General features: G+C 47.1%; 1 protein-coding gene across 1 annotated transcript in view; it reads left to right on the plus strand.

Moving 5' to 3' along the window:
* Plxna2 (plexin A2) overlaps positions 1 to 21,684 on the plus strand; it is a 207,775-nt gene that overhangs the window by 81,214 nt on the left and 104,877 nt on the right. Inside the window, exon 4 of the mRNA XM_071600112.1 lies at positions 13,293 to 13,427. Within this exon, the coding sequence (XP_071456213.1) occupies positions 13,293 to 13,427 (135 nt within the window). The remainder of the gene's footprint in view (positions 1 to 13,292; positions 13,428 to 21,684) is intronic.

Consider the following 21,684-nt stretch of genomic DNA (forward strand, 5'->3'; position numbering starts at 1 on the left):
TGAACTCTATGGATTCCACTTCTACCTCTGGGAATTTATAATTTATGTTGGCACTTAGGGGCTTGGAGAGCAGCAGAAGAGCATTAAAATGACAGTAAGATGTTAACATGATACACAAGACAAAGGTGAGCGTCTTTTAGGGATGGAAGAGGATTAATAATCAACTGACTCAAGTTCAAGTCTCTATCTACTACCGGCCAGCTATGTGACTGAGGCCAGTCACCTCACTCGTTGAGTCCCAGGTTCTTCACCAGTGAAGTGGACTTGGGGGATTAAGGTCCGTCCTTTGTGCAAGGTGCCTGGTACTGTGCCCAATATGTAGCATGCGCCTTGTGTGGGGTAACTATACTCCATTCTAGGATTATCAAGTAAGGCTAGCTAGGTTCTTAGTATAGGTGGGGGAGCCAGAGGAGGAGCTCCATGATGCTCTCTGGGGATGCTGGGGACCCATTGCCTCTTCTGTGAAATTCCCTCAAAGCCATCTGCTGCCTAATGGCTGGGACTGTTCAAAGCCAATTCTGGAGATACTCCAATATAGATGGTCTCTCAGGAGCCCCGGAATTTTCTGTCTTTTTGATCTCTCTACATCACAACTTGACTGGGGAAAATCTATGACCCTCCTTTCTCTCAACCTGTTTTCCTTCCACTTAGGGGTTTCTCTACGCTGGAAGGTCAGTACTCACTTGCATCCTTCCTGACCCAGCCTCGTACCTCAACCCTCAGGCACCCTTCACTGCTTGGCCCTGGGAGGTTCTGGCATCAGGTAGAATGAGGAGCATCCAATCTCCTTTCTCCTGGAGAGATCCCTTGTCCAGATTGGTTGTCAGCCAGCCCCAGGCAGCCTCCAGGCAACAGCCAAAGCGGGTGAGGATGGGAAGCCTTGTGACACTCACTCCCCCTCCCACCCCGCCACACCTCCCTGACAGCTGAGGCCCCTGTGTCCCTTCAGACAGAGTGGCCAGGTGTTGGGCCAGGGGCCAGGCACATGTGAGGCCAGAGGGTCCTTCAGACCTTCCCCTTGGCCCCACCCTCTCCCCCAGCTTCTTTGCAGCTTCTCTGGTACTTTCCAGCTCACTGACAAATTGTCAAAAGCTATGAGAGGCGAAGTGCTGTTGAGTTAATGATCCCAGTCCCTGGAGAGGTGCAGCGCTCTTTTAAGAGAAGAAAGTCAGAGGAGAGTGGGGGCGTGGGAGGGGTAGAGGGGGGGGATGCTTTAGTACTTTACACAAAAGCCGAGCTACAGCTCCTTCCAGCTCTTTTCAAGGAACAGATTAGAAGAGGGGAAGGTTTGCCCCGAGCTGCTTTCTCCCCATGGGTGAAGGACTGGAGCCTCCCCCTTGCTTTTCTCTTTTTCAAAAAGTAAAAACAGGCCTGAGTCACATCACTGCCCTCCTCTGGATCCAGTGGCCTCGATGCTCTGCATCCCCAGCACCCAGCACAGGTCCTGCAGAGGCCCCTAGCTAAGCTGTTCCTCCCTCAGAGAGGAGCTGTCTTCACATGCAGGCTGGGAGGGAACATCACCAGGCTAAGGGCACTGACCCCAGGCACCTGCTCACCCCTGCACCCTGTCTTCTTGTCCCCCTTTCTTGGCCTGCTCTCTTGGAAAGGATAGGGTAGAGGTGACTGACAGCCCACCTGGTCCCCCAAAGAATTCTCTCCCTGCCCAGTCATTCCCCTTAGTCTGGCCCCACCCAAGCCTGTGGTTAGAAGGTAAATAATCAAAAATCGCATCCCTCTCCAGTTTCCTAGACACTTTGGTACTCCTTATCTCATCTCTTCCTTCTGAAGCCTTGTCATGCTGGCAGAATTGTTTTTACCATTTTGCAGATGAGGAAAAAAAAAAAAGAATTAACGCCCTTGGCCGAGTGCCCCAGTGTGACCTCCACCCCACAGATTTAAGTCAGCAGCCACGACCCGCCAGGGAGCACCTTTGGAAAGGGAAGATTGAAACTTGGGGCTTGAACCATCTAGAAAGGAAAGAAGAAGCCCTGTGAAGAGGCTGCCTGAGGCGAGACCTGTGCAATCTCTCATTTGCATTGTCTCTAAGTGTGATCTGGCATTGGGGAGGATTTTTAAAGGTTATTTTGTTCCACATGGTCCCTAGACCCTCTGGAGCATTCATATCCTTTGAAGCTGCTCCTTGTGTATGGTGACATTGTGGCTGTCAAGGTCCCAGGAGCACACAGCATCAGGATAGTAGAAGCCTCTCGGGTCCGGAGGGTGAAGGGACATCTAAAGAGGAGAACCAGGCCTGCACTTGCTCTGCATTAAGCCCACTGGGTGCTTCACTGATGCCCAAAGAAAGGGGAGTACAAAGTTTATTCCTCACAAAGCCAAGGCCAAGCTCAGCTTCCCCCTATTCACCCTCCCGGTGAAATCCTGGCCCCTATTGCACACTGCCTAACCACCAGCAGAGTGGCTGCGGGCATTGTACCTGGGAACTGTGTAGTGTCAGCACAAGGAAGAGTGGACATTGGGGAGAAGCAGGTGTCCAGCCAAAGAGAACAAGGTGATGAAGGGTGGCCTCGGAGCAGCGATGGTAAGGAGCACGCTAGCGTCTAAGGATCCAATCAAGCGAGACAATCCTTGTTCACCACCCCTTACCCCCACCCCACCTTGATTAGAATGATTTGGCCCCAGGAGAATAGCAATGAATTAATTAGGGGTCTGTTGTCATGAAGCAGCTCATTATTAAAGTCCCTCTCCTGGGAGGGGAGATGGGGAAAGGTGTGAGGATGACAGCTACTCCAACAGAATCCTTTAGCACACCTAGACCCTCCCCCAGCTGTCTCTTCTGCCCTTGGGCTCTACCAGGAAGTCAGACCAGAGAGCACAGGGGACACCCAAGCAGGTTCCTGGGGCCTTGGAAGATGAGGGCTTTCTTTCCTCTCTCCTCCCCAACACTGTTGCTCAGACCCCAATTCCCACCTGACCTTGTTGAGCTCAACCCTTGCTTTGCCTTCTACCTGCCTCCTGGCCAGCAGAGATCCAGCCCCAGCCCTGAGGCCCTGGAGTTCTTTTCAGAGCAGCACCTGAGTGTTTACAGTGCTTCCCTCCTAAGAGCTCTTGCCAGTCCATTGGGGAGCCAGGAGATCATTTGAACAGAAACGAATGTACATAGTGCTTATGTGCCAGGTTCTGGAAGATCCTGTCAGGCAGGGTGGTGTGGACAAGTGGCCTCTCTCCTTACCCACTTTTTCCTAGAGATGGGAAAACAGGTCTAGGGAAAATGGAGGGCCGACAAGAGTTCAGATTCTGGCTCCTCTGCCTGCCAGCCCTAGGGCCTTGGAGAAATTACCTCACCCCTTCCTGCCTCAAGTTTCTCATCTGACTGTGAGGAAAAGGAGAGTGCCTACCTCGTTGGGTCTTTGTGAGGACTGAGTGAGAAAATGAATATAAAGCCTTTAGCACATGTCTAACAATCATAAAGGTAAAATAAGCATGAGCTCTGAGTTATGTTTCACTTTGCCCAGCCTCAGCAACAGGAGTTTATTCATAGTAGGTTCTGGGGAGCCTACTATGTGCACAGAAGTACCAAGCAGAGTAAGGCAAGTGAAGCTCTATAGAACATAATCTCTTCTCCGGGCACTTTAATCCTGGGAACTATAACTTCATATGTTCACCTGCAGCTTCGCCAAGGGACATGCCAGATATAATGGGAATTCAAAGGTGGGATCAATGCTGGCTTCCTGGAGGAAATGGCATTTGGGTGAGGTCTTGAAGGACGGTTAGGATCTATGGGGTAGAATAAATTGTCTACCGAAGTCACAAAGATCAAAAAGATGGAGCCTTGGATGGGAACAAAATTGGAAAATGTTGCAAAGTCTATGTTAATTGAATGACAAACTGGAGAGTGTGAACTTTTCTAAATTATCAAGTGGGGACAGCTAAGGTGGGGTGGGTGTGTGTGTGTGTGTGTGTGTGTGTGTGCGCGCGCGCATGCACACGCATATGAATACATGCAATGATTTACTTTTTTACAAGTAGTGTATGTTCATCATTTTTAAAAAATTAGGAGACTGAGATAAGCAAAACAAAGAAAATTACAAACACCTGAAATTTAAGGATTTTGCATACAGAAAAGGCAGGATCAAATAAGTGTTTTAAGAAGATTAATCTGGCTGTGTTTGGTAGAATAGATTAGTGTAGGAATATGCCGGAGGCAGGGAGATTTCTCAGGTTATTGCAGTATAACAGATAAAAGGCAATAAAAACTCAGACCCAACTCGTTAGCTATGGGAAGGGAGATACAGCAGCACAGATATGGTCTCCATTTCTCCTAGTTACCATGTGATTTTCTGCACCACGGTATCCCCATGCCACGTGCATTTTTTAAATGATTTCTCCTTTTAAAATCTCAGGGAGTCTCCTGTATTCAGACATAAGTCCAGTGCCAGAGAGTGGTGCTGAGAGCGCTAGACCTCCCTTCCCATCCCTGCAGATCAAATGCCATCCTTGGTGTTGACGAAAGCAAAATACTACTGTTCCAGATGATACAATGCAGGGCAATCACAGACCATTGAAAAGAACCAGTTAATTAAAGAGGGTAATAACCCTCTTAAGCTCCCCACCCTTTAAGGGTTTTTTTTTTTTTCCAAACTGCAGGTGGCCTTCTTTGTCACACTGGAGTAGACAGCCATATGATCTATTCTGTTCCCCAGACACCCAGCTCTTTTTAAATGTAATTTTTAGTCCTGATGATGAAGGCATTGCTCTCCTGTTTGACTTAGGAAAAATGGAGGCCCCAGAGAGAGGCAGAATGAAAGAAAAAGACAGCATGCAGGCTTTGGAATCAGGTAGACCCAGCTTTGAGTTCCACACTGCCACTTACCAGCTGTGGGATCCAGCTATAAACATTTAGCGTTTCTTATCCTGCAAAATGGAAGGCCTACAGTGTTTTGAAAATTATTTATGTTCATTCTCCCCAACTTTTTTGCACAGTGGTTGACATTGAATAGACACTCAGTGAACATCCCGAAATAATTTAATAAAGAGAGAAAGATGTTCAACAAAAGCACTATGTGTATCTAGTCCCAGGAAGCACTAGTTTTCTTTTCCTGTTCCCTCCTGGGGGGTGGGATGGGGCATTTTCAAGGGAGTTGACCTGTCAATATGTACCTCCCTCACTTCCAAACTTCACCTCTTCCGGCACCTGGTGAGAAAGGCTACACTCCCCTCCACACAGACTCCAAAGGGTAAATCTAAACCAGTCCCTGTTCAAGATGCCTATGAGCTTCAGTTCTATCCCTAAACCACCAGGGCATCCCCAGGAAAAGAACCTGTGTGCAGTGCCTTAAATGGAGATTCTGAGCACCCCACCTAGCTTTGGATAAACAAAGATTCCAATTTGGCAGAAGTTCCTCATTATTCTTTATTAAATTCCTCCTACCACCCCTCTACACGCCCCCCCCCCAACTCTGTGCACTCCATGAATTATTGCTATGCCTCTGCGTGATTTGATTTCATCTGAGGCTGCTTAATGCTTCGGCTGTCCCTCGCTGTGTTTATCTTATTGTTTCCCAGAACAATCAAGTGCTTCCTCTGCCCCTGGCAGCTTCTTCTTCCCAGAGCCTCTGATATGCCCAAGCCTGGAGCTGGAGCTGTGTTTTAAAGTGGGTCTGGTCTGAGGGCCAAGCCCTGTGTTCCTGCATTGCCCCAGTTCATTTCACCCCTCATTAGCCCATATTTCTTCTCAGGCCTTCGAATGCTCCCTAACAGTGGTAGAACCAAGAGATCTGGATTCTTTTTGCTTCCAAGTCTTGGTGTCACTCTCCATTGCACAGTAGAAGGAGACACCCCAAAGATGGGAACCAGGTTTCTTTGTAAGGTGCAGATTGTCATTAGCCATCAGGAAGTATAAAGCAGAGGTGGCTCCTCTCCATTCCAGGAGTGGCAGAGAACAGTGGTTGCTTGGCCATCTTTCCCTGGCTAATGACCAGAAAAGCTACAGCTTAGAAAAAGAAAAGTGGCTCCCTCCAGTCAATCTTTCCAACCTAGTCCCAAACATTACCTTACTCACAGTAAATGCTCAAGAACTAGTCACCATATCTGCTGCCTATTCACTGGGCTATTAATTCTGACTATTCCAAGGTGCAGAAGTCCAGAGAACAAGTGGGTTCTCTGGAGACCTGAACCCACATTCCAGGAGAAAGCCTGGCCCCCTAAAATGCAGACTCCTCTAGCCCCATGCACCCCTCTGCTAGTCCCCTCCCCCAGTTGAATATCTGGGGCAGATTCTTAACATGCACAGAAATAGAAATAATTGTACCAGGAAATGTCAATCTTCAATGTCAAAGCCCTGGTGATTGACCGACAACTTGCTGGGGACAAGTGCTGGAAGAATCTGCATGTATGTGGGAGGTTGTGTGAGTGTGTGTGTGTGTGTGTGTGTGTGTAGGGGGAGCAGTGGGCATTCCTAAAGCTCAGCACTTCTTAGTGACCTCCTTCCTTTTTGTGAACCGGGGAACCCTTCACCGAATCTCCCCTGTTCCTCTCCTCTCCTAGCTCAGTGCAGCCCACAGGCCAGGCTCTTAAGTAAGTCCCCTCCAATTACCCAAGTGTTTAGGGCCAGGCCCCCAGCTGTCCTCCAGGGAGCCTCGGCCTGTTGATCCGTGACTCTGCTTAGTTAATGTTCCTTCCTCCATACAGCTCAGAAGGCAGGGCCCATACAGGCACCCTGCAAGTTGCTGCTGCCTCTCTGTACATGCACCCGTGTGTGTGTGTGTGTGTGTGTGTGTGTGTGTGTGTGTGTGTGTGTGATGTGTGTGAATATGTGTGCAGAAGAGAGGGAGGAAAAACCTTAGATGCTGAATTTACCAGACTTCACTCTATAAATAATTCGGGTCATGAAGCTCTACAAAAATAAACTTGAGCTTGAATCAGTGCGCAGCACTAAACGCACAGGTGCAGCTACGCTTGCTCATTAACTCACTCAGAGTGCAGGCTGAGCAGCACCAGGCCTTCTCCACCCTTCTCCTCTTTAAAGATCTGAATGTGCACATGCACATACCCTCCACCCACCACGCACCATGCCACATGCTGCATATGCCACACATACAAGCACCACACACATGCCACTCACACACTAGTATACTATAGGAGCCCAGAGTCCTGTGCAAGCAGGGAACCAAGTGATAAAGGCCTCTTCCAAAGATGGATGGAAGTGCAGGAGACCTACTAAAATTACTGTGGAGTCCTCAGTTACTCCATGTCAATCTTACCCCTCCCAAATGCTCAAGTCTGAAAACCCAAGTTTTCAAGATATCCAAACTCAGACATAACAAAATCACATTTATAGTTGTATCAAACTGTACATTTCCCAAAGAAGTCCCATTTCCACCCCTACTTTTCAGCTAGGCCTCACCTCCTCCAGGCAGCTCCCCATCAGGTCCTCCTTCAGACCAGCTGAGCACTGCCCCATCCCCACGCTGCTCCCCCTGGAGTCCCCATGCAAACCTCTTCTCACAAGTGTCACATGGGTTTGGGAAGATGGATTAGATTGTCCATTTCCCCATGCCTGGGCTTCCTGAGGGGTCCTGAGTCATTCATCACGGTGTCCTCAACTCTGTAACATAGGCCTAGCTCATGGTAGCCATGTAATAAATAAACATGAACAGTCCTGAAATTCATAGCTAATAACTCATTACATTTTTACAATATCCTTTTCAAACTAGGAAGGACAGGAGTTACCACCCTTATTTGGCAGCTACAGAAACTATGATATCAACAAGTGAAGCAGCTAGCCTGAAGTCACCCAGCCAATTAATGAGAAAACAGGGATTAGATCCCCACCCTCCAGACAGGATCCAGGGCCTCCCTCTGCATGGTGGTGCCTGTCAAATCAATTTCTTTCCTACTGAGAGACCTAAGAAGATCCCCAATTCCATGCTCTCCAGCAGCTTTTGAAAAAAAAATCTTTTTTTTTGGCTATTACTACCACTACTACTGTACTAATAAAGTAATAAAGAGTGCCAAATCCCAAGTAAGGGCCTCATAATTTAAGGCTAACTTGGGAAGAAATTGATGCACAAGAAAAAGAGTTTAAGGGGCTCATAGGTAAGCAAGTTAATTGGATATGCTGATTTGAATTGGATGTTCAAGTAAAGAGGATGTCATTAATTTCATAGCTGTGATTTAAAGGAAAGATACTAAGAGAGCTACTATTTCATTTTCATTTCCAAGGGTCCCCTCCCACCTGGAAACTGGACAGTAAATCTCCCTGGGCTTTATCTCTCATGTTCCTACCCCAAAGCCAGACCTGTTAAACTGAGTTTTAGATCTCAAGTAAAGCCCTCCTAAATTAGGTTCTGAGTTTGTTGTTGCACCCCAGAAAAAAAAAAGGTGATGTCCCTCGTTGACCGTGGGGAATGAAGGGGAGAACTTGGACTTCTAAGCTACCCTTCCATTCTGCTCAGCTACAGAGAATAGAGAAATGCTTATTACCCTGTCTTGGGTGAGTTACACAGTGGCGAGAATTTGGGCAATGTACAAAGCTGGGTTCTGCCACTCTTTAGCTGTATGACCTCAGGAAAGTTGCCTCTCCTGGCCTCAGATTTCTTATCTGTCAAAGAAGAATGATAATATTATTTACATCAGGGGTACCCTTAAGGACTAAATGAGCTAATTTTTATTACCAACTTTCAAAAGTGCCCAGCATGTCATAAAAGCTGTATAAGTGGCAGCTATTAATAAATTCATTGGGTGAACAGGGACCTTTGAAAATTTACCAAGTCTAACCTACTGCCTTTAGGCAGGACCAAGTTGAACTATACAGCAAAAGGGTTTGTCCTGTGTTAAAACTCCTTCTAAGAAGATCACAGACTTCTGTGGTCACCCATTCTACAGTCAGGTGTCTTCAGGGCAGGAATTCTTTTTCAAGCTCATCTAAATGTCCTTGTGCAAAAGTTTAGGCACAATTTGTCTTCTGTGGGTCTCAGTAAAGACTGTCACCCTCGTCTGTAGCTGACTATGCCCCCTGTGGTACTGCTCTTTTCAATCTTGGCCAAGCACTAAGGCCCCATGGCTTCTGCATGTCCACTGAGGTCAATTCCTCCCAGGACATGAAGAACCCAACTAGAAAAGCATGCTCAGGTGGCTGGTTCCACCTGTCAGTACCACCTCCTTCTCTGCCCCATCTCTGGCCCTCCACTGCCTGGTTGGATATTAAGACCTGTGCAGCTTGACCTGATAATGCATGCCCTCAGACTGGATTTGTGGCCTATTTCCATTTATGGCTGTCCTTGTGGTCCTCGAAACCTGGCCCCAAGGATGCAAGCTTAAACGCTGAAGAGAACTGTAACTTGGTGGGGCACCACACAATAAACCCAACTAATTGGTTTTCAAAATCCCACTTTTGTTTCATGACTCCCTGATAGTTCCTCGCCACTAGGCACCCTGTGTCTGGCAAGAAGGGACAATTTTGACCTAAAAACTTCCCTAATCTCTCTGGGGCTAATCTCTCCATTGTTGTGTGCTTTCTCTGAATATCACTGACTGGCTCCAACCCTGGTGGGGGCCTCTAATAGAAAAGCTTAGGCTATGAGCCCCAAAGCCCTTGCCATCTGGCAGCGATGTCAGTGATCCTTCTGGAACAGGTGCTGAGCCTGAGAGGAAAACTGAGGCTCAGGGAGGTGATTCTCCTAAAAGTAAGCCATGCCCAGGCAAGAAGAGAATCAGAAGTGAATCCCAGGATGCCTGAGTCCCAGAACTATATTCTCCCCATGCTAATAATGGGTGACCCAGAGGGAGCAGAAGGTATCCAGTGAAGAGAAAGATCTCTGCTGCCCAGTCGTCTGCCTGCCTTCTGCCCACTGTCCTGGCCCACCTCATTCTCCTTAACCCCTGGCCCTCTGGCCCCCATTCTCCATTTTCTCTGACTTCCTGTAGGTGTCTTAAAGGGCTGTTCGAGCTACGGCAGGTATCAGGGAGTAGGAGGATGCCCAGGGAAGCACAGACTTCTTGGCCAGGACTGCCCTTCTTTCCAAGGATGGAGACTAAATAGAATAAGAGAGCTTAGTTCAAGTTCAGAACCAACAACATTTTCTGTTCTGGTTTGGTTTTAGTGCTCACGTTTGAGACCTATGTAGATTTGATTCTGGCTTCACTGGTTTATTAAAAGATTGGGGTTGCAGACAGGAAGTTTTTAAAAGCTTCTGGTTATGGGCTGGGGTTGTGGCTCAGTGATAGAGTGCTTGCCTAGCATGTGTGAGGCACTGGGTTCAATTATCAGCACCACGTATAAATGAATAAAGTTCATGGACAACTAAAAAAAATATTAAAAAAAAAGATTCTGATTAGGTCTCTGATTCAGTAAGAAGTGAATGATTAGGATTGGTCCCAATAGACAGCAGCGGCGTGTGTCAGGGTGGTGGCTGGGTCAGCTCCAGCTCCAGTCTGGCCACAGTACCATCTAGTCCCAGGGACCACTGAGGGAGGGCCAGACCCGTGGCATTTGTTCTTCCTTCTGACTTTGTGTCAGACCTTCTGGGGATCCAAGCCAGGGCCCAGGCTCATGGAGAGGGTGGCTGCTCCAGCTGGCAGTGGGTCAACCAGCCTCCTAAGGGAGGAGGTCCCGGGCCAGGCCTGGGCCCAGAGGGCTGCTTCTACAACTCCTGAGCCAACCAGCTTAAGGAGACATAAATCTCCCTGGAGAGGAGCAGCTGTCAAGGGAGGGTTTCTCCTTCAGAGGTAAGGTACGGTTCAGAGTCATGCAAGAAGCAGACCCTAAATTCCCTAGGTTGTAGAAGACAGAAAACTAAGGCCAAGCCAACCAGAAGCCATGGCCAAACATCTTCCCTCTACCTCCTACAGTAATCGAGAATTTTTGTGAGTCAGTGCTACCACATTTCTGCAAGGACCTTATAGAAATTTGGCCCTGTCCATCCAAAGGAGAACCCTGCTTTGAATGATAAGGGGAACCACTTTAATCATAGAAAGTTTTCCCCAAATAGAGACTCTGTTCTTCCTTCTGCTTAACTCTCATAATCATAATTGCTCCGGGATTGAGAATAGATGCCTCAACCCCAAAACATCATAGCTGACTCTTGGAGTTCCCCTCTACCTACCCTCGTGCCCCCATCCCTGGAAGGAGGGGCTTCAGTGATAGTTGTCAAGGCAGCATCTTTGAATGCTGGAAGCCCCCTGTGAGGTAGTAAAAGGATAAGGATGAAGCTTAGGAGAAGGTAGAGTCCAGCCCACAAGGTGAGGTTTCCTCCTCTACTTCAATCCAGAGCCCCCCAGTCACCCACCAAAGCAGGTGAGGAAGAAAACATGGTACCCCTCACTCTATGCCTTGACACTAAGCCGCTGTACCCATCCCTGGAATCTAGGCCTACGGGCCTCAGATTCAGTAAGAAGTGAATGAGTGAATTCCTCAGGCAGGAATTTGCTCTGTCTATCACTGAGAACTCCAGAGCCAGAACTTTCCACCCCATTAGGGGCTCATGGTCTGCTTTCCACTCACCCCAGTCCAGCCCAACCCAGCAGTGCAGATCATGCCCTGAGAACGCACACAGTATAAGAAAGGAGAAGATGTATTCTTCAGATTTTCCAAAGAAAATGTGTTTGGCCTAACTTTAATTTAGCAATAAAAAATCCAGGATACTCCATCAGTTGGTTCACCATCTAAGTTCCTTTCAACACACATGTCTCAAGTATTCCTTTTAATCCATCACCAACTATGTCCCCCAGCCTATGCAGGCCCTCAGAGAGTTGCAGGAGAAATAGAAAACATATTCCTATCTTCAAAGCTTTGGCAGGACTTATGCACATGGGAAGCAATTAGAAAACAATTCAAATAGATGGTCAATACATGTTAGCTAGTACACATACAATGAACAAATCAATTGATTATAATCCTAGGACAGGATGTCTGGTAGGAAAAAAGCATCAGTCTAAATGTCATTAATAAGCCATTAGAGAGGCTGGGAAGGCTTTCTGGAAGAGGTGGGGCCTGGGCTCCAGGGTATCTAGGTGGGCAGAAGACAAAGTAAATGAGGGGGGGGGAGCGGGGGGGGGGGAACAATGGTCAAGAGTCAGCTCATACTCTGGGAAAGGAGACTGGGGATGGAGCACAATCTAACCAAGAACTTCTTGCCACCAACTTTTTTTTTTAATTTTTTAAGTTGCTAATGGACCTTTTATTTATTTATATGTGGTGCCAAGAATCAAACCCAGTTCTTCGCACATGCTAGGCAGGCACTCCACCACTGAGCTACAACCCCAGCCCATGCCACCAACTTTCGCATGACTTTAGGGACCTCTCTCTCTTTTGAGTTTCAGAATCATGTATATGGGGCTCAGCCTGAATTAGTACTTCTCGTATTTCTGTACCAGCAGAAGCAGCAGCACCTGAGAATGGGTTAAAAATGCATGCCCATGGAGCTCATCCCCCCCCCAATCTGAAATTCTTGGGGTGGGCTCAGCCACACATCTTACCAAGCCCTGCAGGCAATTCTGAGGCCACTCTGATTGGAGAATATTGGATTTTATTCACTGCTTCTTGACCCTGGCTACTCATTAAATTCATCTTGAGAGATTTTAAACCCAATGAAGATGCCCAGGCCCCACCCACAGAGATTCTGATTAATGCATCTGGCCCTGGCATTCATATTTTTAAAAACTCCCCAGATGATACAAACGTGCAGCCAGGGCTGAGAAACCCTGGACTAAAGGACAACCAAGTCCTTTCTGACTTATTGTCCTGGGATGCACTTGGACAGAAAGAGCCAGGATTCCTAGATTACCACATCCCACTGGGTGGACTTGCAGACAGTCAGAACCTATATCTTGGGAAAGAAAGACATCATAATGTCCAAAAATCTTGAATCTCTTGATGACCACTTTTTGGTGGTTTGTATAATTGCCCAGCATTTCCCTGTATCTGCCTGAGGTAAGGATACCGTGTATAGATGTTGATTCTCCCTTTCCATCCACAAATAAGTGTGCCCAAGCTCGCACTAACTTGCATATTCATATATCACATACAGCTATAAATATCTGTAACGTACACAAGAGTAACCACATATAGATAGTCAGAATTATTCCGGAGGGCCTATGTGCACACAAAAATAAATCCACCATCAGAAATCCCAGCCAGTGCACTCAGATGGCTTAGGAAAGTATTCTCTGTATGGAGACTGGGAGGTTTGAAGTAAGTGGTGTTTCTGGCTACAGAGTAGCAATTGGGAGGGGTAGCAAGGGTTTTTTGAAAGTACTTCTTCTAGGTAGAAGCAGGTAGCCAATAGGGAAGGCAAAGTGTATACATGCTAAGGATACCCTTGTTTCTCTTGCAGATTCGAGCTGATGGTCCCCCCCATGGTGGGGTCCAGTATGAGATGGTCTCTGTGCTCAAAGATGGGAGCCCCATCCTTCGGGACATGGCCTTCTCCATTGATCAGCGCTACCTATATGTCATGTCTGAGAGACAGGTAAGTGCTGCTGCCAATCCATATATCCTTTCCAGACTCCAGGAAACTGGTTAGTTCAGAAGCTGTTCCATCTAATAAGGGAGACCTCTGCTCTTGCTGCACCAGGGTCCCGGAAGAGGCAGAATCCCTGTAGGATTTTGCAGGGAGCCACAGGGAAGCAAGCCGGGGCCAGCCACTTCCCGGAGGCTTCTCTCTAGGCCACAGCCCCTGTCTCAGCCAGTGATGAACAGCCCCGCAAGAACAGGCCAGACTGCATGGAGCAGCTTGGTGTGATTAGGAGGTAGATTTACTGCTCTCGGGCCCACAGAGTCTGCTGCTCAAGGGAGCCAAAGAGGTGTAAATAATCCAGGCCTCCAGGCTGGGCCTGCTCCTGAGAGAGACAGAACCAAGATAGGGCCCCAGAAGGAGATAAAATCTTGGCATGAGTCTTAAACTGGTGCAGGGTAGAAACTGGTCAGCTCTGGGAAGCTGAAACTATGCCTGCAGAGATGGGGAATCCTACAAAACAGACTTCTACCCTCTGCTAGGTAGCAACTGAGCAAGTTCCTCACCCTTAAGGATGGCGGGGAGGAGGATTACTCCCCCAGATTGTACTCACTCTGAATGCGTGGCAGCCCAGAGAAGGGTAATGCAGGAGGAGCTGTGGTGAAGAAAAGAAGCAGGGAAGACAGGAGATTCACCAGATCCCTGCAGATCCAGAAAATCAAGCGAACACCTAGTTTTCACCAAGACTGGTTCATTCCATTCACTTGGTCAGTGGGTTAACAGTTGTTGAGCTGCAGCAATGGTCTTTATCATTTTCCTGAAAAGGAGAAGTCAGATAAAGGTCAAAGAAGGATTAAAAAGGATTATGAGTCTGTCTCAGCAGCTGAGGATACTGACAGAGGCTGGAGAATTGTGCTGGGACTAGAGGACCAGCCACTTTCACAAGGTGCCTCCCAGCTCCTATGTCATTCAGAATATTCTGCCAGGATTCCAGTGTCCTTGATCAGCTTCCCCCTTCTCGGAGTTGTCTTTCCCTCCTTTGTTTTTGAATGTAAGGGATCTGAATCAGGGGATGTGGGATAAGCAGAAAAAGTAAGAAAGGGGCCAGCAGGCACATGACAGCTTTAAGGGACGCAGTGATGCAGTTCTAACTTGAAAATTACTTCTTGAGAATAGATGACACAAATCATATGCTAATTGCATGCAAATTACATCCAGAGCCTCTTGAACCCACCTGTCTTTTTTACCTTCTTTCATGTGGCCCCTGCAATGGAGGCATAAACAGGTCCAGATGGGAACTGGGAGGAGGTGGAGGATGCTTTGCCTAACCTAGAGTGGGTGAGAGAGTCTTGGAAATAAACACCAGCCTATCATCCCAATAAAACAGGCAATGGGCCTAAGAGAAACCATGACTGGGCACATATTTATTGGAGACAAAATACTGGGAAAACATGAAAAGGAGTGGGACTTGATCTCTACCCTGAAGTTGGTTACCATCTAATGAGGGAGAGAGACAGGTACCCGGGTATCTATGACATCAGATTGAGTACTATGGATGCTCTGTGTTCTCTTCCTATTCTTCTTCACCTTTAAGACTGAACGTTATTTTTAAAATAAAAATAGTAGATGCTTACCTGTTCAATACCAGTTCAAGCATTACCTATAGACAACAGTCTCAAGTCCACCATCCAAAATTAACATCACGTTAACAGGATCCTGAGACACTTTCACAGGAATACATAGAAGGCTGGTGATAGGTGGCAACCTACATAGGTGGCTAAAGAAGAGGAATAAACCCACACTATGCATGATATTTTTTGAGAGACATGCTGTATGGCTCAAGACCAGGCAGGAAGCTCTGGGTAAGAGCTCTCACTTGGGTTTTTTTTTTTTTTTTTTTTTTTTTTTTTTGAGTCCAATGTAGTGAAAAAGCAGCAAATGGAAGTGACCAACAAAACCTTAGTGGAAACTGAAAAAGTGCCAAGGCACATTTTGGCTGCATGTCCTTTGTCAAATGGAATGCTTTTGAAAATGCATTCAAAATAGAACCAAAGAAGAGGCGCAGGGTCAGGGCTAGAGGCTGACAAGAAGGCTTGAGGATATAGAATGATCTTGAGTTCGTGTGTGATGCCACGTCCGAGAGCATGCCTCCTGGTCAAAATACAGTTTCTCTGTAAATATCCTCTCCTTTGTCCTCATCCTCTGCTTCAGGTGTCCTGTTCTTGTTCCAATCTGCACCAAGTAGGTTGAGTAGTAGCCAGTTGCAATGAGCAAACGAGCAGATAGAGGAAGAATGTGGGTTTAATGCCATGGGGCTGTCTCTGGCCAAGTGAGATATTAATAGGGGAGCTCTCTGTACCAGGTGGAGCTGCAGTCAGGAGGCCAAGTCTAAGGGGGATTTGTGGTGGAGCTCTGAAGCCTGTCACTTGGACAGCCATAAATCGTGTAGAAATAGGTAGCCAGGTGACTTCACCAGGGGCTGAGTCCAGGGAGGAGGGCCAAGGGCAGCTCAGGAGGCCCATCTGTCTGAAGCTGGCTGAGCACAGAGTATTCACAGACAGCCAGGACCTCTTCAAGGAGGCAGTTTAATGTGTGGTTGGAGAACGGTCAGTAAAAATGAAGTCAGATGTCCTGGATTCTAGTTCAGCTTTTGCAATAACCAGTAGCATGACTCACGGCTTCCGTTTCCTCCTGTTTGAGTTAGAGGAGTTACATCAGATAATCCACAGTTCCGATTCTGGCTGTTCTATAGCAGAGAGGCCTTAGACAAGCCACTTAACCTCTGTGAGTGTCACACAAGGTCAGGGTGAGACTCAGTTGAGACAATAGCTAGGGAAGTTCTTCTTACTCTGTCTCCATGCAGACTATGACTCCACTGGTCATTAAGATTCTACGTGGCTTCTTCCACCTCTTGCATTCTGATTTCATTACTTAGGAGAATAGATACTATATGTGATGATTAGGAAGCTAAGTGGTTTGTGACCCAGATAACAGGCCCTGCCTTTAGTTCCCCAGGTGACCTGGGCTTTTATCTTCTCAGGGACTTGGATTTACCACATTTAAAGATGGAGATGAAAACCCTGACTCAGATGTCCTTTTAATTCTTGAAGAGTTCATTGAAGGTCCTGGTATTGGGACTTCTCTTTTTGCAGATGACATCAAAATCACCACTAATAAGCTTAAAGTTAGAACAAAAGAACTTGCTGAAAAAGAGGTCTGTGAGGTTTTCATGAGCTTCTTCCCTAAACAATGAACATTACAGAGAGTAGGAATGCTGGTTTGCTTATGAATAAGTGTATTCCTGCACTGAGGCAGTGTATTAATCCTTTTTCCATTAGCATAACAAAATAACAGAGTCTGAATAACTTAGAAAGTGAAGAGGTTTATTCAGTTATGGCTTTGGAAGCTGAAAGTCGAAACAGTTTGGCCCAGGCTCTGGCAAGGGTCTCCCTGACTGCATCATATCATGGCAGATGATATCACAACAAGAGTATATGCAAGAGGAAGAGCTCGCATGACCAGACAAGAAGCCAAAGAAGGTTGGGAGGGGCCAGGCTTGCTTTTTTATAACAACTCTGTTGCAAGAAATAACCTGGATCCTGTGAGAACTACATCAATTTCTTCTGAGGAAAGCGCCCTCAGTGATCAATGTAAATGCCACTAGGTCCCACCTCTTAAAGTTTCTACACATGAACATCTGGGGGATACACTCAAACCATATCTAAACCATAGCAGGTAGAAATTTAAGATTTTGGGGTTCTCTAAAAGTCCTAAGACCTTGTGTGACATCAAGGGAATGGGGCTTCCAAAAACTTCACTTTATAACAAATCTCTGGGTAGCCTAATCTCATCCCTTCCTTCCACCCTATCCACGACACTTACTTTTCTCTCTGTACTCACCCCTTCTCCAAAACATGGCATCTGTCCTATCCTTGAGACCATGTGAGAGTACAGCGTAGTCCCTGGTCTCACATTCTGCAAAAGGGGTTCTAATCTGCCCACAAAGTTAACAATCTAATACCAATATAACACTCGTTCTCTTCTCTCTCTCTCTCTCTCTCTCTCTCTCTCTCTCTCTCTCTCTCTCTCTCTCAATTAACTAAATGTAATTAAGAAATAGGACTAGTAGGAAGTGTTGGGTCGTTAGTGCCACTTCCTAACAAGTCAATGTTAATGTACTGTTAATAGATCTGCGGCTGGCCAGTCCCAGGGGGAAGTTTGGGAACTGATTCCCCAATCCTGCTGCTAATTGCCCAGGTGCCTGGCTCTTCTCTAGAAAGCCCGCCCCAGACTCAACAGTGAGTCAACAGATGTTACAGCATGACTCCAAGTTGCACCCCTGTCCTCAGTGTCTCATGGAAATCAGACAGAGAGTACAGGGAAAATCAGGCTACGGGCCAAGTTAAAAACCAAGCAACAAGATGAAAAGAAAGTGAATGGCCCTAGTTTCCACCCAACTTGTCAGTCTGGCCACTCCCAGAAAGGGAACACCACTCCATCCTCGGGGTGGATGAGAAAAAGAGTATGGGGATGGAAGCAATTATTCTATTTTATACTTTAATTAGTTTGAATTAGCAGAGGGAATAGAGGCATAAAATGATCCAGCGAAGGGTGAAATGGAAAAAGGGAGTCACAGTGGAGAATGGCTCCGTGCAGGCTGGAAAGAGCCTTGGGAATAGCAGATAGGCTGGCAAAGGGTGAGCGTGCTGAGAGCGGGTGGGGGACGTGGGATTCTGCTCTCTATTTCTAGGCGTGGAGGGGCAAAAGAGCATGGTGGTTAAGATCTGGCATGTGAAAGTGAGATAGACTTCATTTTCATAGCTTCTTGCTAGGTGGTATATGGCTTTGAGAAAGTAATTTGACTTCTCCAAACCTCAGTTGCTTCATCTGTGTAATGGGACTAGCAGATAGGCTAGTAGTTGTGACTAGATAAGTCACCTAGTGCCATATCTGACTTAGTCAATGCTTTCAAATGTGATAGAAATTTATTAGTAGTAGTATCAGTACTAAAACTTTCTGGGGACCTCAGAAAAGACTAGAAGCATATCCCCTATAAATTATGGCTGGGAAAGCATTCTTATGTTCTAGCAATGGCCTCCAACCTGCCATTCCTGCTGCTCTCTCCCGAGGGACACCTCAAAAGACTCTGGCCTGGCCAAATGGCAGCATTGGGCTGAGTCACTCATAATCTGCTATTTATTTTAAAAATCTAGGAATGTGCCCAGCAGACTAAACAATCCTGCCCCGCTCCATACTCAGGAGGCAGCCCCAGGCCCATATGTGAGGCTCGGGAGACTTGAAAGCAGGCATCCATAGGGAATAGGGAGGGGCACCTGAGCCCTGGCCATCCCCCAAGCCCACGGGCCTGAGTGACCACAGGTATGGATGCTTGGTCAGCCAGGGACTCTCCAAGGGGATTTTCATTTCCGGTTTCCTCAGGTATATAACCAAGTCTCAAGTTCAGTGCAAAAGACAAAACTACCTTTTCCAGGTAGTAAGCACTCAGACCCCAGCCCTGAGTGCCCTCATGTGTGTGACAGGAGTTGACACACTGCTGTGTTTATCTATGGCTACATAACAAACCATCCCAAAATGTCTGAGTTAAGGATTCGGGGACAGAAGGGGTGCAGGAAGAAGTGAAGGCAATGTGTGTCTGTTCTATATATCCACAGCTTCTGTAGGGATGACGTGAATGGCCATGGGTGGCTAGCATGAGGGGCTGGATTCTTCTGGAAGCTTCTCCATGTCTGGCACTTGGAAACTAGAAGTTGGGATCAGTTGGGATTTTTTCACTAGAATGCCTTAGACGAGGCTTCTCCATGTGTCTTGAGTTTCCTCACAGCCTGCTGGCCCCAAAATAGTCAGACTTCTCGAGTATGACAGCTCAGGGTTCTAAGAGTAAGCACCCCCAGCAAACTAGGGAGGACTTTTTTTTTTTTAACATTTTTAATTGTTGATCGAACTTTATTTTATTTATTTATATCTGGTGCTGAGACTCAAACCCAGTGCCTCACACATGCTAGGCACGCGCTCTTACACTGAGCTACAACCCCAGCCCTATGTAGGACATTTATTACCTTTCTCAACGACTTGGTTTTGGAAATCCCAGTGTCACCACTCTGCTGCCCATCACTCAGTTGGCACACTTGAAAAGCAGGCTAGGAGAAGATGCAGGGCTGGGTTCCCCATCCGCAGGGGCATGGAAACACAAAGCACCAGGGCAGGAGGGGACTTCAGAGATTCTGACCCCAGATGAGGAACTCGAGGCTCAGAAGGCACCATGTGAATGCCCCTTTCAGCACTGTGTACCCCCAGCACCTAGCTCCAGGATCTGCAGAACTGTTTTGATTTCCCAAAACACAGACGGACCCATTAGTGGCCTTAAAGTGTGCTACTGATCAACTGCTGAAGGTTTTTTAAGTCCCACATCAAATGTCCATGGGCAAAGAAAGTGCTTGTGGGAATCTATCAGGAGGGGGGTCACACGTTGAGGGCATGTTGGCTTTTAATGTTCTGCCAGGAAGCCTTCCTGTGACAGGTTGCATGGGAACCACTCAAAAGTGGTCCTCCTTCAGGACACAGGGCAATGGCTTCTCACCCCCAGGGATTACAGGAAACAGACATTTTCACCAACCCTGCCTTTCTGGTTTAACAGAGATGGGGCAAGGAGGAGTCTGGCCTGGAGGTATTGTCACCTCTGTTGACCGTGACAAGTCCTTGCTTCCCCAATGCTGAAGAATAACACCAGAGAAGCACGCGGAGGCAAGGTCAGAGTAGAAATTAGAAGTTTAGTAAAGGACAGCAGAAAAGACTTCTCCCGGAGGAAGAAGGTGGAATCCGTGGAAGTGCTGTTGTTTCCCCTTTTTGTAGTTCTTTCAGTGATGGAATGTAGGTGGGAAGGCCCGAGGGGTGGGACACAGGTGGGCCAAAGAAGTAATCTGGGCAGGAAGGACTTCTGAGGCAGCATCTTCTAGTTTGCTGTACATTAACACTTCTTTGGGATGGGCTATCTTAAAATCTGCTGGGGCTGTTCATTAACATTTCTTTGGGATGGACTATCTTCAAATCTGCTGGGGGCTGTTTCCTGGACTTCATTAACATTTCAAGAGTTGCTCAACTTTTCTGGGAATTCATTCTCAGCACTCAATATTAGACCCGATTTACCTAACTACAATGACTACCTAATTTTAAATCTGGCTTCAGTATCAGAAACAAAGTGTGTAAAGCCACCTTCCCTGACATAATTCACTACAGGAGAAACCCCGCAGCAGGTCCCTGCTCTGGTTCTAAGTCTTGTGTGGGGCTGGCGGAAGTTTAGGTCAGCCTCTCAAATGCTCCTGCAGCACTGTCCAGAGGGCTTCTCCAAGGGACTAATTTTGTTTTCCCTGGTTTGGAGAATTCCCTGTCAAATACCAACTTGGTTTGAGGCCCAAAAATAAGAACCTTTTCAAAGGGGCTGTTGTCATACTTGGGGTAGTAAATTTCCTACCTGTAGCCAAAACTACTGAACTGCCTGCCAGTCCCCTAGGTCACCTGAAGACCTTGGGAAAGGAAAAAAAAAATGTGAGGAACCACACTTCGTCTCCTGCTTGTGGGTCTTGGCATTTCAGACTATTATTGTGATGGTGCATGTTTAGTGCAGGTGATCAGACTTCCTGGGCGCCTGCAGAGTTCGCCAAGGTGTATTTTGACAAGTTTCAGTAACAGGAGCCCCGCTCCCACCTGGGCCTGGAGGCCTTGGCCCTGAGGGAGGCAGGAATGTGAGGGGGCAGGAGAGAGCTGAGCCTGAGGGACCTGGGGAGAATTATAGCGTTTGCGGATTAGGCGAGTGAGGAAGAGAGAATCATGGCTGCACTTTGTTTTAGAAAGTGTCACTTTCAATCCAAGCCTTTGATGCACATGTGTTTCTGGTTAAGGACGCAAGACCCCAGTGTGGCCCGGGAGCTGAATGCTCACATCAGTGCCTTCCCCAGAGGGAGGGCGGAATTCTGCACAGGGCACAGGGACCACCTCAACCTAGGTTTCCCTTTTCCCTCTGTGTTTCCCACATTTCCAGTGTCAAGGATCCAGAGGCTGACCCGAAGCCGACTCCCTAGTTATTAATATTCTCAGGGGAGCATTTTTTTAAATAAATATTTTCACACGAGGGAAGAGAAATGCAAACCCACCCTTTTAATCAGACGCTTGGCTTACTGTATTTAAGAGAGAGAACTCCAGCCTCTTATTTTAAAATCCCTTGGTTTAGAAAGAAATGATTGAACACAATGCCCAG

This window comes from Marmota flaviventris, chromosome 12 (genome assembly GCF_047511675.1).
Source record: "Marmota flaviventris isolate mMarFla1 chromosome 12, mMarFla1.hap1, whole genome shotgun sequence".
Taxonomy (NCBI): domain Eukaryota; kingdom Metazoa; phylum Chordata; class Mammalia; order Rodentia; family Sciuridae; genus Marmota; species Marmota flaviventris.